General features: G+C 41.3%; 1 protein-coding gene across 1 annotated transcript in view; it reads left to right on the top strand.

Moving 5' to 3' along the window:
* Positions 1–2,168: 2,168 nt before the first annotated feature.
* The window catches only part of LOC139304747 (proton myo-inositol cotransporter-like), a 50,603-nt gene continuing 34,317 nt past the window's right edge, over positions 2,169–18,454 (top strand). Inside the window, exons 1-3 of the mRNA XM_070928603.1 lie at positions 2,169–2,736; positions 11,748–11,907; positions 13,514–13,719. Of these exons, the coding sequence (XP_070784704.1) occupies positions 2,169–2,736; positions 11,748–11,907; positions 13,514–13,719 (934 nt within the window). The remainder of the gene's footprint in view (positions 2,737–11,747; positions 11,908–13,513; positions 13,720–18,454) is intronic.

The following is an 18,454-nucleotide window of genomic DNA, read 5'->3' as shown; positions in this document are numbered from 1 at the left end:
CTCTGCAGTTTCCTGGCCTTCCCTGTCTACCTCCTCACCTGCATCTCATTCCCTTATCAGCCTCTCAGTACATATAATGGTCCACTTCCTTTGTCCTTCTGTCAGTTTGTCCTAGTTGCTATGTTACTGTCTTGCCTTGTGTTTTTGCTTTTGTCACCTTAACCCGGACCTGAACCTGCCTCCCTGTTATCTGTCTGCCTGCCTACCTGTCTGCCTGTAAGCTATTTCCTGCATTTTCTGACAGTCAAGTGTTTTCTTCTCTCCCTTTGGCTTTTAAAGGCTGTAACAGCAAAATATTAAAAGATCAAGGCAAAAGCAGATAATCACGCAATTCCTCACGTTCTCCTTGCTGTGTCCTCCCATTAATATGTTGTGCTTAATACAGTTTTGTTGGGAATGCAGCAACACTGCAGAGAACATACCACAGTTGAAAACCAACTGACCAACCAATATAATTGCTTTTGACACACTACATGTACTGAATGTAATTGTTTAGAAGTCGTTTGATCAGACCAATGCCTTCAGTGGTTGAAGGAGCAGATAGAAAGACCAGGCCAGTGGGGGTAACCCTCTCATCTTTAAATGACATTTATAATCGAGTATCTTCATGCTTTATGGTCAGGTTTATGAGTGGAAGGAGTTTGCTTCATCCTCTGAGGAGCATGAATGTGTTTAGGACATTTTGTGGGAATCTGAGCATGCGTTGACGTATCGTTGAGTATGTGAAAATATTGCTCTGATGTTGGTGCTAGTGGTAAGATCAGGGGTCGCCAAAAATTAAAAAATTTGAGATCTGGCCAGTAGTTGTCAAGTGTCAGATCGACAGAATCGCTACCCTTAAGCTCTGCTACTGAATCAGCTGGAGTCACAAGGTTCATCTCTCTAGAGAGACATGATATGTTTTCAGCCTGAAACCGTGTACACCACTGTGTGTACAGGAAACTTGCCCCATTATTGCCCTCCTCCTCTAATGGGCTCAACCATGAGCCATTATCAGGCTCTTCTCCATTTTGTGTGACACCACCATCCACATATTGATCCCCCCCCCCCACACACAGCATTTACAACCATGCCATCTCTCCAAGCTGCAGGCTTCAGAGATGACTTTTTCTGTGTTTTAAGCTTGATCAATGATTGAGAATGTAGGCAATATTAATGGTGGAGTGAAATGTAAACTAAATGTATTTGGGTTTTGGACTGGCAGATTAACTGATAATGAAAGTGGCTAAAGTGATTTTGTCACATATCTCCCAGCAGTGGTCATAAAGGTTTATTGTGAACTGTGTGAAAAGGTAGCTTTGTTAAGTGAGAATACTGTGACACAGCAAACTGTACTATGTTAATCCTCATCATTACTCTGAAACACCATGATAGTTTGAAAAACCCATCTGTTGATCTATAAGTCAGAATTAATGATGGAAATATATTTGAATAATGTATCTTTACTTGGATTTAACTCTGTAGTGGATCAATCACACCTGCAGGGGGCAGCCGTTTTCTTATTATGCCAGAGGCATCCTGTTGTACAGTAACAGGTGAAACATGGTGACACGTTGAAACCTGTTTTGAAATCTGCTTCAATAATCCATATGCATAGACTTACTATACGTTATATGTATGTTAAAGATATATAAGTATGCAGGTCTCTATGTTTTAACAAGACTTTATTGGGTTTTGTTTGTACCCATAAAGCCTGTGCATCATGGTCAACTGACAGCAAACAGCAGACATGCACATCCTAATTGCCCCGTACAATTGACATGATTTAATTGAATTATAGCAGACTAAATCCTCACCATAAATCCACTCTCTCCACTCCAGCATCACGCTTCCAAAACAATATTTCTTTGCGTCATGCCGACGCTGGTGGTGACGAACTGCTCCACTACACTCCTCCTATCTTACCTTTCCTCCCCACTTCTCTGCTACTCTCCCATCAGGACCACAGGGATGTGACACACTGGTACACACAAGGCTGGGCAACAACTTTATTCAGCAGGCAGCGTTATATTTGGGAGTGGTTTTGGATAACCGACGCGGCCGTAACTCCAAACCTGAGGGAGGGGGTGTAAGGGGGGGGTCAATTAGTTCAGTGAGTGTGTTTTTGTTTTCTTTTGTTGAAGCATCAAATACAACTCAGCAGCCCTGTCCTGTTTTGTATTTCCCATATGTCGCGAAAGCAGGTCGACCATGACTACAATCTCCGGAGTATGAGCAACCTGATGGGCGAGCGGTGGAAGAAAGTGAACGACGGAGGGGAGCGGAGTCTCATCAAGGCTCCGTCCAGCGCCAGCATCAGCAGCCAGGGCGCCTCCGCCGCGCCTTCCGCCGCCGGTGCCCCGGCAGCTCCCTCCTCTTCCACCGGGGACCTGGAGAGGGCTGCCCGCAAGCAGTTCCAGCAGGATGTCACGCCCGGCTTCGTCTACGTCCTGGCCGCCTTCTCCGCCCTGGGGGGCTTCCTGTTCGGCTACGACACCGGGGTGATCTCCGGGGCGATGCTCCTGTTGAAGAGGGAGCTGGACCTGAGTGCTCTGTGGCAAGAGGTGCTCATATCAAGTACTGTTGCCGCGGCCGCCCTGTCCGCCCTGCTGGGCGGCTTCCTCAACGGGCTCTTCGGGCGCAGAGTGTGCATACTGCTGGCCAGCTTCTTCTTCACCGTTGGGGGGATCGTGCTGAGCACCGCCCCTGGCAAGGAGGTTCTCCTGGCGGGGAGGCTGATCGTCGGCGTGGGGCTTGGTAAGACATGTGTTCAACATGCTCTCTGATCCTTCAGCCTGTCATTAAACTAGATGCTTGTTTAAACATTTTCAACAGTTTTGTTTTAGCCTAAATGTCATTTCTAATCCTACAGATTAAAGTTACACGAGAGAAAGTGATGCATTCACTGGGTTAAGCATTTGCATTAGTTTAAATGCCATTTTCTAGATAGGCTACATGCCACACTATATTACATTAACACTATCATTTAAGTAAAGACAAAGTAGCAGGTAACTGGAAACCAGTGAACTTATCTCACCCCACTGCTAACATACTGATACTTTATTGATTTCTGCCTTAGCATTTCCCTTGCACTTGCTCTCCATCAGAAAGGTCAGAGATCAGAATCAGTTTAAGTGTAACTTTAAGGTCTTAACCCCCCCAGGCCTGATATTTACAATTACTAACAGCTTCTATTTAACACAGCGTGTCTATTTGCTCAGGATGCATGCCACTGGCTGTGCTGTCTTTATTATTATTCTCATTAAGATCATTATTGCCGTACCATTAAGTAATAAAGGAAAACTAATTTTGCATGATAAATAAATAAGAGGCAGATTTCATCACAACACGGCCAAAAAGGAAGCCAAGATGAACCTATAAAGCACACTGACTTTTAGTGTCAATAAGGTCGCCTTCATTAGACACTGATGTCAGCGTTGCATTCGTCTGATTGGCTGGCCCCATCCCTGCTTCCCCCTCCACAAGCACCTTTGCACATCCCCTTTCTACTACTTCCTTCCCTCATAAATATTTTTCACTCTCGGCTTTCTCCTCTCTTGAATCATCCCTGCCTGTTCCTCCCTCCGCTCCCCGCCATGCTTTTACATGCAACACGCCTCTTGATCAGAATTCAATGCACCCCAAATTATTTATAGTGGCTGCTGTTACTCATGAGTCACATCCTCTGTGGAAAGGGCTGTTAAAACCTGGCTTTCCAGGCTGAGCGCCACCGCCTCCTTTTTGAGAGTAGTAAGCGCTCTCCTCAGTGATGCGTGGAGGAATTGCGGAGTATTTTCTCTCCTTAGTCAACCACTGGAATAGGAAGTGAAGCTTAATTCTTTAATAAACATTCCTGTCCGAAGAGGTCTGTGTTTAGTTCCTCTACAAACTAAAACCCTTTTTATTATTGATGTCGGAGTCAAGATTTGCCTTCAGACCCCTTTTTTTTGGTAGCATTTCAAATGCTTCTTGTGATAAATGGCTGTAATTTGGATTCTTGTTGTGTGATATATAAGTCAACCATATTATAATTAGCATATATGTATTTATCTGGCACCAGGAATGTGCAGATGATTGTTTCTTTCCTCCAGGTGGGAAGGTGTGAGGGCATCAGTACTGGGAAAAGCATGAGATAATGATTTAAAGGAAAATACCGGGAATACTTTGTCTATATCTAATTTGCATTTCCGCATAATTATCTTTCAATGCATGTTGGATGCAGTGTGATTTTTCTTTTGACTATAAATTACATCTAAAGTAAGAAAGCCTGGATGTGACAGTTAAGTTTGTTTTGGTTTTTGGGAACTTCTCTTTTTTCTCGTGAGGGATCAGGTGATTGGCAGGAAGTGCTGATATGGAAACACTGAACTCAAGTGCAATGAAATAACAAGTGACACTTTGACTGAACTAAATTAAAGCTTCATGTTTCCTGTGATGGATTATGTAGCTCGGGTAAGTTACAGTTGGTGGAAAATGCTTTGGACAAGAATGAAACCAATCAGAGATTGACGAGGCTTGTGAAGGGTTGAAAATGAGCCCTAATATCGTCAGGTTCTCTGTGTGCAAAGACCAGTGACAAAATCCATAAAACGTATCAGTCTTTCCTACTAAAACAGTTCTTAAGCAAAGGCTAGTTGTGTGAATACAACAACTCTGGCTTCTTCTTTTTTCTCATTTTTCTTTTACTGTATTTCTCCAAACTAGTTTTTTCTCTGTGCAACCAATTAGAGCAAATTACAGGGAATTTTACAAAACCAAGCTTGACTCCTGGTGGAGAGAGGGTTCAGTTAATAACAGCACACTGCTGCCACTTTTCCTGATGTAATTTTGAGTAGTTAACATAAATAATTAGACAGTTGGTTCTGCCTAATTATACCAATTTTCCAGAATACAGAAATGTGAACATGTTTATAAAATGATCTGTCCCATATTTAAATCTGCCCACCCCTTGAACCCCATCCATCATGTCCTCTTGCACCGTTCCATCCACCTGTTTATGAGCACATTTTGTATTTGAATGAAACCTTATCAAGATGAGTTTCCATGTCATTGGGAGGACTACTACTCAGCCTGTGAAAACTGGTGGATGATATGTTGTGTGGCTCTGGAGGAGCTTTCTAAAGTCTGAAAAAGAATTATCTTGAATATGTCATCAGTGTTTTCTTGGTTAGGGCTTGGAGAGGACAAAAAAAACAGAAAGCCTGCTACAAACTGGGGGCTAAGGGTTTGTAAGACATGGACATTTATAAGGCAGATAAAGTCTAATGATGAGATGCTCTTTACTGTTGGATTCAACTGTCACCTGCCTACATGAAATAAAAACCAAAAATGCTAATTGCTTGATCGCTTAGGTTACCTTCTTAAGGATGTAGTATAATGCGAAACATTTACTTTTTCCTTTACTCAAAACGTGAGGATTTGTTGCTTTTCTGTTTTATACCACTGTAAATTGAATATATTTGGCTTTTGTATTGTAGGTTGGACAAAACAAGTCATTTGAAGATGTCAACTTGGGCTCTGGAAAATTTTGATGAACATTTTTCACTACTTTCCAACATTTTATAGACTAAAACAATCAATCTATTAATTGTTAAAAAAAGAATCGACAAATCAATCAATACTGATAATAACTGTTTATGTAAGCAACACATGCCCCGAATGTTGCTGCTTTAATCCATTTAAGAGTGTCTGGTGCTCTTCAGAATATTAACATACCTGTTGCTGATGGAAATAAATAGGGATTATTTTCTACCACTGACTTTTTGTAAATTTGATTGTCATTTTGAAGTGCACATACTTAATGGACAGTCATCAACCGCAAGTTTTTATTGGGTGCCCATCAACAGCCAGTTTTTTGAAACACCGGCCCATCTAGTGTTTGTGTTAATAATGAAAGGTGAGGGAAGGAAACAAACATTTCAGAGATTCAGAGATGCAGCTTCACACCATCATTTGCATACACCGCTCTGCTTGCTAATGTGGGTAAGAAACTAATCACCCGGGTCATTTCAGCTGTTTATTGTAAGTGGCTGTTTCATTATAAGTATCCCGTCTCCTTCTTCCATCACAGTCTTTTCCCATACAGTCATCTTCATTACACAAGCATGCACGAGCCGGCCCTGATAGATAATGAAACACATTCTGGCACCACAATTAGCTGCTGGAGATGCTAATAAGGCAGCATTTATCATCGCATGCAATTATTCTGGCCGTGCCTGTCACCTGCACGCTCACATTAACGTGACCGGCAGTTCTCAGTAAAGCCAGTCACTAGCATTTCTGAACTGAACTCGCTAAAAAGGTCATCAGAGCTGTTTGTCAAACCAGGAAAGGCCATACGCTGCCAAGTCCTGCCTCCCTGTATTTCTACCCAGAAGCCTCTGGTTTGTCTGCTCCTGGTTGGTTATTGTTGATCTGACCTTTGCCTGAGCACAAGGACTGTTGTGTGATACGAGCTGTTGCGAGTCTGAGCAAACAGACGATATTGAACCAGACAGGATTGACAAGGATTTATTACATAAGCTGGCAATTTCAAATTATGAGGCTTTCTTGCTGCACAGGACATTTGTAGAAAGATGTTTCAATCTTGGAGGAGAATCCTACTCTAGTTAGCTATGTTGGATGTGTGATTTGTGATGTGTAATGAGTTATTTTATAATGAAGCACAGAAATGTACTCCAACCAATCTTCTCTGCACACACGTTGGTAAGTGATGTCCTACATAACCAAAGCAAGGAAGATTTGAGTGACCACCGGGGAGAGCCGACCTAGCACTAACACTAGCGAGCCAATCTGCTAGCATGTTTGTATTTGTAGACCACACTGGCACTGTTGTTTTATCAGTTTTTATTAAAACATGTAGCAATACATACATTTTAGTAGGAATTAACTATTGAAACTGACAATGAAAATATTTTCTTTAAACCTGCAATAATACCTTTTATGGCCACTTGGGGGCAGCAAAAATAAGCTGTGAACACAGTATTGACATATCATTACCTTTTAAGCTTATATGCTGGACTTGTTTGTATAGCCCGACCAATACAGGATTTATGAGGCCAATACCGATATTGATATTTGAGAGTTTAAAAAATTTAATTTTGGCCGCAGGTCTACCTGCAGGGCAAAGGTTTACTCAGTAAATAATTGGTTCTCTGTATTCTGTCTTTGTGGCGATGTTTAGATTTAAAGGGTTAAAAAGAGCAGCAAAATGTTTTTCTTTTGCTCTTATGCCTTCAGCCTTAGTTAGTCATAATCCATTCCCTCACACATAGACACACAAATGCACAAACAAAAGCACACAGATTCACCCTCACAGTGTGTGCGTAATCATGTTCTCTGGCTAAATTATCTAGCAGTTGCAAATGTTGAATAGTTTTGTCCTTGAAAACAGCAGATGAAGGGTCCGCGTAAAAATAGTGCTTAATTAAATTGTGATAACATTTAATTATTACCTGGAGGCTTGATAATTAATTGGTTGGTTTATATAATTAAGTGACAATTCTCGTCCTGACAAGGCGGAAGCTACGTGCAGACTTAATGAGGAGTTTGTTTATGTGCATATTATTGTCGTAATGTGGAAATCACATCACTAAAATGTCATGTGTTCAAGAAATTAGCTGTTTTTGGCTTGACATTTGTGCATTTTGAGTGAGTTGTTTTCCTCAAATGGTTTAATGAGAACATGAAGTCATAGAATTTCATTAGAATCTCTAAAGGGAGGTTACATCAGAAAAACCTCAAAATTGGAGTCACATTATGCTTTAATTTGCCTTTAAACAAACAAATCTGTATTGGCAAGATCCAATGTGAAATTAGGCACAATGTGCTGAATTTAATTAAGAAAGGGCACAACCTCCCCTGCTGTTATCACTGAATTTAATCTCCTCTTACCCATTTGAAAGTAAACAACACCTTTATTTGGGGGAGTTTTTCCTCTTTTCTTCATGTCACATTTTTAAGAATTCTCCATTAGCCTTTAATTAGCTTTCTCTATTACAACCAACTACTTAGTACCAGAAAACGTCCTGCCTGTCTCTTCACTGCATCACAGTGATGGAGGGTCTAGTGGAGTATCTTCCCCACTCTGATCAAGTGAGTCAGTCTCGAGCTTTGTACTACGCGCCTGGAGGCTGCCTTCACAAGACCAGACAGATCCTTTGTTTAAGTGTGCTGTACTGCTTTGAGGCTGAGCCTGACCAGACGATGACTTTAGAGAGCGTGTGTGTGCTTGTGTGTGTGTGTGTGAAGAAGGGAGTGCTGAGAGCTGTCCCTGGTGCTGAAAGGAGAGCTCATTAACAAGAAAAGGAACACACTGCAACTGTGTTTGTAAGGGATTCACATTCAAGCGTGTGAGGAAATCTGGCCTTTGGTTGAGGTAATTTTGCTTGTTTTCAGTTGCAGTGGAGAACTTCAGAGGAATATGAATACTTGAGATGAAAATCACTTGACTCGAGATATATCCCCTATGCAATAACACTAATACTAGTGTAATAGAGGACAAGAGCGACTCATTAAATCTAGTTTTTATTTCTGAGTTGTCCCTATCAAGTCTGTCTTTCTTGTGAAAACTCAGTTGAACACAGAAAGTGATACATTTCACCTTCAATGAAAATATCAATTTTACATGAATTTCAGGCACTTCCCTTTGAGTCTCACCGAAAGGAAACATAGAAAGTAGCCACCTGAATTAGCTATTGTAGCTAATAGATCATGCTAACTTTGTACTCGCCACCTCCAGATTCGGGAAACTCCGGCTAAACAATGTATATTGGGGCTGCGCTGCAAGTTTCCAAGCTCTGCATTTTAAAGGCCAATGCAAGATAATATGGCTGTGAAGCTGGACTCTAGAGACTCCAAGAGACTCCAGAGAGTTTAATTTCAGATGGTCAATAAACTGAAGCAAAACTGTACAGTATTTATTACCACCCTGCAACGGTATTAGATTTAATGGGCTCTAACATATTTTCCCCGTCACCACCTGCAGCAGGATGTGAAATGGAAATGATCCATTACTCAGTAAATACATCAACATCAGCTGTAGTATCTCACTCAAAGGCATATGGGCTGTCTGTGGCGGCAGGCGTGACTTGGACAGAAACAAGCTGCTAATAAATATGGCCAAGATAGATAAAAGAGGGGAACATGGAGGGAAACTAGCAAGAAGAGCGAAGAGGGAGGAAGAAGAGGTCGGGCTGTATGAGGTGAATACAAATGGAGGCATTACAGCAGATGAGGATCCTTAGGACTAAAAACTGTGCATATGTCCATCTGTGTGTATGTGTGTGTGTGTGTGTGTGTGTGTGTGCACCTGCATAATGTCATCTAAGTATGCAAACATACAGTGCAAACACACATAGTCAGAATGTAGCTGTCAGCTAGAAAGGAGTGAAAACAGATTTCATGGCTTTTGGTGTTTGCTGTGTCCTCTGAACTGCTCTGTAGATTGGCATGAAATCTGTCTGCTGCTCTGTCTACCTGTTGAATCATTACATTCAAGCTTGATACTTATTCTAATATAATACATCTCTTTTCAAACACGCTGGATCGAACTGCAGTACAGCATTTTTGTTTGACAAAACATTCTTAGCGCAAGGTCCACACTGCAAAATGTACAGAGCTTTCAGCCACCTTGGACCTTGTGCTAAGATATTTTCTCCCTAACGGCTGCACAAGGTCAATAATGAATCTTCAAGCATATTGTTTATTGCACATCATTTATTCGTATAATTATTTGAGTACTTTTTCAGCACATGAGTATGTGTACTCTGTGCATTTGATTTGCCTTGCAAGTGGAAACCAGATTATAGAGATACTTAAAAGAGAAATCCATGTGATTATACTGTTTTAAAACCAGAGCAGTAGTCTTCAATCACATTTTGTGGATAAGTCTGGTGAGATTCTATGTTTTTCTTGTGCCATAAAAAGACCAAAGTTAAGGTAAGTTGTTTTCAGTAGCCCTGCCCAGTACAGCTGCAGGGTGAAAAAGAGAGTACAAAGATGCAGGCCTTTGCTGAGCAGCAGTAGAGTGTGCAGCTAATGTTTCTGAAGTTCAGAGCAGGCAGCAACCACTGTGCTGAATGCTAAAGCCAATGTGGTCTGTGTCTCTTAAGATGCAGTTCTTCTACACACTGGCCACAAGATGTTTCCAAAAAAAGAAACTTACTGGTGGCGCCACAGATGCTACATGTCATGAGGCCACAGTGCTGTGTATGACTAAACTAGAACACTGCATTTACCAGTAAAATGTCTCATTTTAAAAGTCCTAACTCTGCTGTTCCTGTGTGATAGAGGTAAGGTTTTCCTTGTGTCTGTCTTTCAGCAGCATCTCTTAAAAGCTTATGAATGGATTTCTATCAAATTGGCCTGAGCAGACAGGCTTCATGCCAAAGAGCGGTTGATTAGATTTTCGGCGGTGATCTGGATCTCGGATTTCCGCCATCAGATGATAATCCTTTTTTAAGCTATAACTAAGATAAAGACTTGACTCCAAATCCTCAGGGTATGTTAGCACGGTCAAGAAATCAATTTGAATCAAAACGTAAGAGATGAGACCGATATCTCTGGGTGTAGCAGCAGGCTGGAGAACTATGCAGCCTTGGCAGTCTGTTAACTTTTCCCATGTGGGATGTGTCTGATGTTGTGTACTCCTTCAAGAACTGTAACTGTGCTTTGAAATGTTGATGATGGTGATTTCCTCTCCCAAAGCGCTCCACTCTCTTCTGTGGAGGTCTTGTAAAGAAAGCCAAAAAGGAAGAAATCCTCCTCGCTCTCTGTTATCGATTTCCCTTCCCAGAGCTGCCACAGTGTGGTGCCCACTCTGTGACACCGCTGGCTGGTTTTCCCAGCAAGTGGTTGCCATAGCAACAGGTAGCCATAGCGGCCGTCGAGGGCAGGGTGGTGGCAGTAGGGAGGGGTGGGGGTGGAGAGAGGAGGCGGGGGGTATAGAAAGCAGTGGCAGACTATTAATAGAGCTTATCAGGAGCCAGCTGCAGAAAGCTGCAGTCTCATGGCACCTCGTCAGATACGTCCTGGGCAAACACACACTGATTGTTCTGTGTGTATGTGAGTACAGAAGTGTGCATGTGACTGTATGTATTGTTGTGAATGTGTATGTGTATATGTGTATGTGCGTGTGTGTGTGTAAATGGATGTTTTCCAGATCAGAGTAGTGCAGAGTCCATTACTAAGATAGACTATAGTATTTGTTCGTATCTCTTGGGTTCACCTCATATGTTGTTGTTGTTGTTGTTGTTGTTGTTGTTGCAGTTGTTGATGTCAGGGTCAAAGGTCAAGGTAATTTTAAATAAGTCATTTGTTACAGACAATGGGGATTATTGAAATAATTGCAATTAGTAATAATGACCTAAAAGTCTCCCACTTTGTAAAACACTTTGGTTTTGTGATTTTAAAGTGGCAAAAATTAAATTAAAAATTAAAAATTAAAAAATTAAAAAATTAAAAAAAATATTTTCAGATCATTCTCTGACAAAAACTATATTACTTTTTCTAGTTATATCAGGTAATATTAGTAATTATGTTCTATTATATCTTAGTTATTGGTCATGGTTTAGCTTCTAAACTTGCCCCATGTGGTACATTTTTCACATACTTCTTACAAATAATGCCTTTATGCCTTCCTTTTCATATATCTCAGAATTCCAGTTCTTACATCAGTCACCTTGCTTAGCAGAACCCCCCCCCCGCTAACCGTCTCCTCTCTCTCTCTCTCTCTCTCTCTCCCTCTCTCTCTCTCCCCCACTGTGTAGGTATTGCCTCTATGACAGTGCCAGTGTACATTGCCGAGGCCTCTCCGCCACACCTCAGGGGTCAGCTGGTGACGGTTAACACCCTCTTCATCACCGGTGGACAGTTCACTGCCAGCCTCATTGACGGCGCCTTCAGCTACCTGCAGCGCGATGGTTGGAGGTCAGACACAGAGACACACACACACTGAACACATGCAGAAGAAGTTACAATTTAGACGATAAAAAGCAATAAATAACAAAGCGCATAAGCATCTTCTATGTCCACATAAATACACTTTTCAAAGGCTGCAAGGATTCCCAATTCCCTTTATGATCAATGGTCATATAGTCAGATATGATATTAGCGTCTTTTCTTTGGCGTCTTATCATATCAAATGGCAGAAAAAATCGGGCTGGCTCAGACCCTCTTTCCAAATGTCAACACATGCACAGGTCAGACCCTAACATTTGCGGCGCGTAAAGTATGTTTTAAACATACAGTATGCCTCCTTCTCTCTTCTTCTTTCCTCTTTTATCCGCTATCTTTGCTCTTTTCTGTATCTGTATCTGTTTGCGTCCTGTCCCGCTGTCACACTCTTGCAGGTTTACAGCCTCCAGAGTGTTTTGGATGTTGAGCTGTAAGATGCTGTAGACAAGAATAATCTTTTTTTGCAAGGAATTGCTTCAACTCCGGCTCAGGTGGAGATGGCAGAGATCGTTTAGAAGCCTCTAGATTGGTCTGATTCATACATGATAATGGCTTTTTCGGAGACAGTTATTGAGTTTAGAGCATGAGTGTTGTCTGATTGACATCTTTGCCTGCGCAGCAGAAGAAAAGCCTTATATGTCTGCATGTTCACTTGAGTAGAACTCTATGGATTTTTTTCCCCCACTCTTTGGAGTTGTATAAAATGGGGTGCTGCTTCTCCACTTCTTCTGCCTCTCGAGATAAAGCTCTCTAACATCAGTCTTTTCCTCCCTCATTCCCCTCTCTTGTACCCTCTTGTTCTTTGCCTTCCTACCACATCATTTTTTGGATTTGTAGAACGACCCTTTTACAGAATGTGTTGAACCCTGATTGTGTGCATGAGTGGATACAGAGGGGCAATTTTCCTCTCAACATAACAGTCCAGTGTATCAGTGGGCTTTTGTTTTAGTTATTCTGTCGTGATATCATTGTTTTGGTTTGCTGTGTTTGCTGATGTTTATATGTGCACTAATGCTTAGATGTTTTTACAGATTTTACAGATATAGATTTGTAGGTCATCAAGGTCACCAGGTGTAGAAAATTGAGGGAAATCTCAATTAGATTTTGTTCTCTTTAATCCTATGGACCACATATCAAAGCAATGTAAAATGCCTTAGTAGTGTGTCAACCATATACTGTAAATGTTGCACTAAATACTTGGAGTAACTGGTGTTTTGCTGTGCTTGTAACCCCACTTATTACACCACCTCATCTGTTAGGCTTGGGGTTAAAGTTAAATGCTAAATGTAAATGCTAAGGCTAATTTAAGCCAAAGAATCTGAAGAAAGCCTTGACATTTTCTCCAGTGTTTAATTTGAATGAACTAAACCACCTGATGCTTGCTAGCAAATAACTCAACATAAACTGAACGCACGGGCAACTGTTTTGCAACTTATTTCTGTAACAAATGATGAAGGAATTATAATTTGCATGGCATGAAACGCTTTCCAAAGTTGTCATTAGCCAAAAACAAACAAAAAACATCTGAATGTGTAGTTTCTGTGCTCATAATTAGATTCCTCAAACCCTCCCTCTCCAGGTACATGTTGGGTCTGTCGGTGCTTCCCGCCGTGCTCCAGTTCATCGGATTCCTGTTCCTGCCGGAGAGCCCCCGCTGGCTAATCCAGTGCGGGCTGACCCAGAAGGCCCGCCGCGTGCTTAGTCAGATCCGAGGAAACCAGAACATCGATGAGGAGTACGACAGCATCAAGAACAGCATCGACGAGGAGGACAGCGGAGGAGGAGGTAACGGGAGGAGAAGGAGGGAGGATAGGGGCAACAGAGCAGCACAGGCATTTTGTTTTGGTACAGTACCTACGCAGGCATCCATGCAGTCGGGTTGGCTGTTGTTTGTTTTATTTAATTGGATATCAGTTACCTACAGATGTTTGAGGAAGGCATGCATTAATTAATTCTGCTCTTGCCTGTGCACGGATCGGAAGGAACAGCAGATACATACAAGCCGAACATATTAGTCAATCTGATTGAACAGTCCAATCTAAGGTACCCTTTGAAGTTTTTGAGCTTTTTGTTTTTATTCTTTGCTTCACATGCAAAGCACGAGGACGCATATATACAGTATGTGTACTAGCACGTGGCGATGACACACTGACCACCGATTTTACGCTATTTGACTGATGGATAGTTGGTGTCAGTAACGTGCAAAGAAACATAACAATTAACCAGCAAAGGCATGAAAGAAGAAAACTGCAAGGAAGCAAACATGGATATAAACAATGCAGGATTAAAATATATTTAAAATTTGCTTTGTGAATGTTTTACGAGGAAAATAATGTTTGGTGTCAATACACACAATGCATTTTGGTGGGAAACAGTGTGTGTGTGTGTGTGTGTTTACAATCTTGTCAAGGCGTTTCATTAAATTAGAGCTTAGTGCTACAGGTCAAAGGTCATTCGCCATCTTTGTGCTGACTTTCTTAGGGACTGGAACAATAGATGATGACCTCTGCAGCAGAGGCATACAGTGCTGTCGGAGTCAAGGGATGATTTGAAACATGTTTGAAAAGGACTGGCTCATTCCTGGGCTCACGTAATTAACACCTCACAACTGACAGTCACAACCCTGAGCCTGGAAGGCAGCAGCCTCCTTTTCAGTCACTTTGATGTCTTCTTCAGTGAGGCTGATTAGACCAGTTCATGCTCCCCTGCTGCTGCGCGACGAAGTCCTTCCTATTGGAACTACTATAAGTCATTCAGTTGCTCTGTTGCGTTTCATGTGGAACTCCTGGGGTGATGATGGTGACCTGCCAATCACAGTGTGAGCAGTAACGTGGCGTCTTTTCTCTGGATTTTCTGTTGATGTGGTTTGAGTGTCAGAAAGCGGAGCTCTTTTGTCCGTCTGCTCATCTAATGGTGGCTTTCGGTGTGTCCAGGATGACTTCGTGGTTCTTTTGTTTATTCAGACAAACACCTGCTCCTGCCAGAAATATAAAGCAGTGAGTTTTTCATCATGCAGCATATTGTTGACGCTTTCATTTCACTTTCATTTTCAATCATTTCACTCTTCTGAGTTGAAATATTTTCACATTTCACGTTTTGACACCCACTGCTTTACACACTGAAGTTGCTGTGATCAACATCGCATCATTTCAGCTTTCAACAAGGTGAATCAGCGCTGTAAACAGAGATCTCTGGCAGAACCAAAGAGAGAGTGGAGGAGGTTAATGTGGTAGTAGATAGAAAATTTTCTTCTTCATGGTCAATTATTTTGTGAGCTGGCCTTTGCTTGACCACACGGAGGCTGCTGGTTTGATATGAGGCTTTGCCAGCGTGAGCAGACAGTATTGAACGAGGCTGTCAGAATGACGGCTGACTGAGCGGTTGGCTAGTATCACTGTTTCATAACACAATCATGAAATTTTCTTCTTTTCTTTTTTCTCAAAGGCTGTGTGTGGTCAAATCGTTACCCTACCGATAATCCCTTTTTCAATCCTTGCTCAAACCGATCCAAGAAAGCACTCTTTCAAAGACATATGCACACACACACACACACACACACACACACACACACACACACACTTGTACTTTATCATACTCTTTATCTGCCATCTGTTTATGCTCGTGTGTGTCAGAGAGAGAGAGCAAAAGTGAAATACAATTAATCCACAAAAGAGAGACATTATGCACATTCACACGCACAGAGCATATGGTGTCATAATTGCTGCAGGGATGTGAATTTGAATCCAATCATTGTGTTACTTTCACTCCTTGCAAGCTCCCTTTTTCTTTCTGGAACTCTTCTATCATATACATGAGGATTATGATATCATGATTTTGTGTTTACAGGGACAATGCACATTTCTAAACATCACTGTACATGTGCCACTGTTTGTTTCAACTGTTGACCCTTGGCCAGATGTTAAATTAACCATTACAATAACAATAATAGGCAGGCAAAAACATTGAACACAAACAGAGGATAAATATCCAGGAGGAGTAAGGCAACATGCACAGTAGGAAATGTTTGCAGGATATTGCATTTTTCTTTAGCTTTTCCAAAACCAAAAATGCAACAGCACTAGTGTGAGGAATGGAAATAAACTGATTATATTGATTGTCTATCAGCTTTAGAGTAAGCTGCAAACGTTAGCATGTATGGCTAACTAGCTACCTACAGTAGCACATATAATATCCTGTCTTATTCTTAATCTGTTTAATCTATCCTCAACATTATCGTCTGAATTATAAACATGCCTAGTGGGGGAGGTGCTAAGCCACTGCATATTAAAGAAACATTATGAAGAACAAGATTTATTCAGCATAATATTGGCATATAATTAATATTCCATATATTTCTACATCCCCATATTGTATTTTCCATCTCTCTCTCTTTTTTTTCCAAATAATAACAAGCAACTTTGGGTAGAAGAAACATCCATTTCCATTGCGTTGCTTGTGCTTTCATCCCTAATATCTAGTAAGTACAATGATGGTAGCATACAGGTTTCATTCTGTATCAGTTATTGTATTATATTATATGTGAGAGAGTTTAACAGCTTCAGATGTCAGGTATTTCTGGAATTCAGGAATTCATTCAAAACTTTTCAATTTGAATTTGGTTCTTTAACATTCAGAACTTGTTCTTTGTTACTTAATTTAGTAATTACTTCTCACCTGATACATTATACTGATAAAGAGTGCTGTTGAGTAATATCACTTGCCCGTCATAGCACACCCATAACCAACTTAATTTCCAATTATATTGGAAGAGCTACAAGCTGCAGATAGAGGATGTGGTTCCCTGATTCAGTGTATCTAACAATTTGGATGCAATATTCTAATTTCTCACTTATCTCAGTCTCAATAATGACTTCCATGCCCACACATGCGTGAACATCAAAGTGATACTCTCTTGATCTCAGGTGGTTTTATGTTGGTATAACTTCATTGTTTGTCTGAGCCTGTCTGCATCGAGCAGAGCCTGGAGAGTAACGGAGGGAAAGAGAGTGCAGATTAACAGGCAGGAGAGGACAGGTGGGCAAAAGACTGAAAGAAGAGCCAAAGAAGATGAGGATTAGGAAAGAAGAGCAGGAGGAGAGGAGAGGAGAGGATATTGGATTCATTCTGCAACTAATCAACCTTGGCAACAGAGAACACCATGTCTCTGGACGGAGTGGCATCCAAAGATCCCCAGGGTCCATGTGGTCTGCAGTGAAGAGGAGCCTCTATCACACACACACACACACACACACACATAATCACACTCTGGCATATAAAAAGTGTCCCTCTTGAGTGTGTGTCCAGCAGTTTCATTTTCATTTCTCTTATCCCATAACTGTAACTCATCCCTGCAGTCATCATCAGTTACTGTGTGTGAGCAGAGACGCAGCAGGAAGCCTCCTCACACTGCCGGCTTGTTATCTGGTAGCCAGTGCTTAACACTTTGAGTCAATGGGAAATGGGACTAATGGACCCAATGTACAGACTTTCAGGAATGTTGTTGTTTCACTTGAGTTTGTTTCAAATTTTGGCTTCTCTGTAATTCCAATTAGCACGGCAGAAAATCCAACAATGTATCTGGTTTTTCTGCAGAGACGTTGCCATTACACTGTATACGGCATACATTATACTGTATACAGTGCATCTTTCATTTGGCTTTGGTAGGATCATGATGGACCTGGAACATTGAATTGGCAGCATGCCCACGGCACACCAATTGAAAACTTACCAAATTACTCACTAACAAGCCTGTTTCTTCTTAACTGTCCATGAAATAGCTTGTGCACTCTGCAGCCATAATACAACATTTTTATGCTGCTTGGTTACCTAGAACAACATCAGATGGAATTCTGGTTGTGATCTGACTGTTGAATTCAGATTTCACTGCTTATATCCAATAAATAACCAATAAATAATCCTCAGACCTTCATGTACTTTTAATAACAGCAGATATGGAGCTCTGTTTTTTTTATAGAATCAACTTTATTAAAGACCCACCAATGCATGTAATTGGGGATCTTTTGATTCGCTGTTTGGTGTCAACAAGCGTCCAACAAAGCTTTCTTTTTATTAAAAAGCAGCTTGTTGACATGACTCCAGCTCTGTATGATATAAAAATCCTACTGAAGCAAATACTGAATTTCATCAGCAGCAAGTCAAAGATTTTTGTCCTCTCTTCAGCTTTTATTTTGAAGTCATAAATGCTGCTTGCTGTGTGGAAACATAGTAACAGGCTTCAACAAAGGTCATCCAACTTTCAGCCAGCTGGTTTTAGACCTGCAACAAGACCGCCATGTCCAGCTTACTGCGCTCATGGCCGTCTTTAACGTAAGACGTTTTCAAACTGCTTTATTTTGTCATCTCGCCCAGCAAGTCTCCGATTAATATAATGAGGTTTTTTGAAACTTTTAACTTGGTGGGGAATCAGACAGAAAGGGCAGACACTACAAGACACTATGACTTATTTGACCTTTTATAATTTACTTCCACCTTTCAACAGAACAGAATCTGCTCATGTCTC

This window comes from Enoplosus armatus, chromosome 22 (genome assembly GCF_043641665.1).
Source record: "Enoplosus armatus isolate fEnoArm2 chromosome 22, fEnoArm2.hap1, whole genome shotgun sequence".
NCBI lineage: Eukaryota > Metazoa > Chordata > Actinopteri > Centrarchiformes > Enoplosidae > Enoplosus > Enoplosus armatus.
Note: the sequence above shows the minus strand (reverse complement) of the source record. Positions and strands in the feature narration are given on the sequence as shown.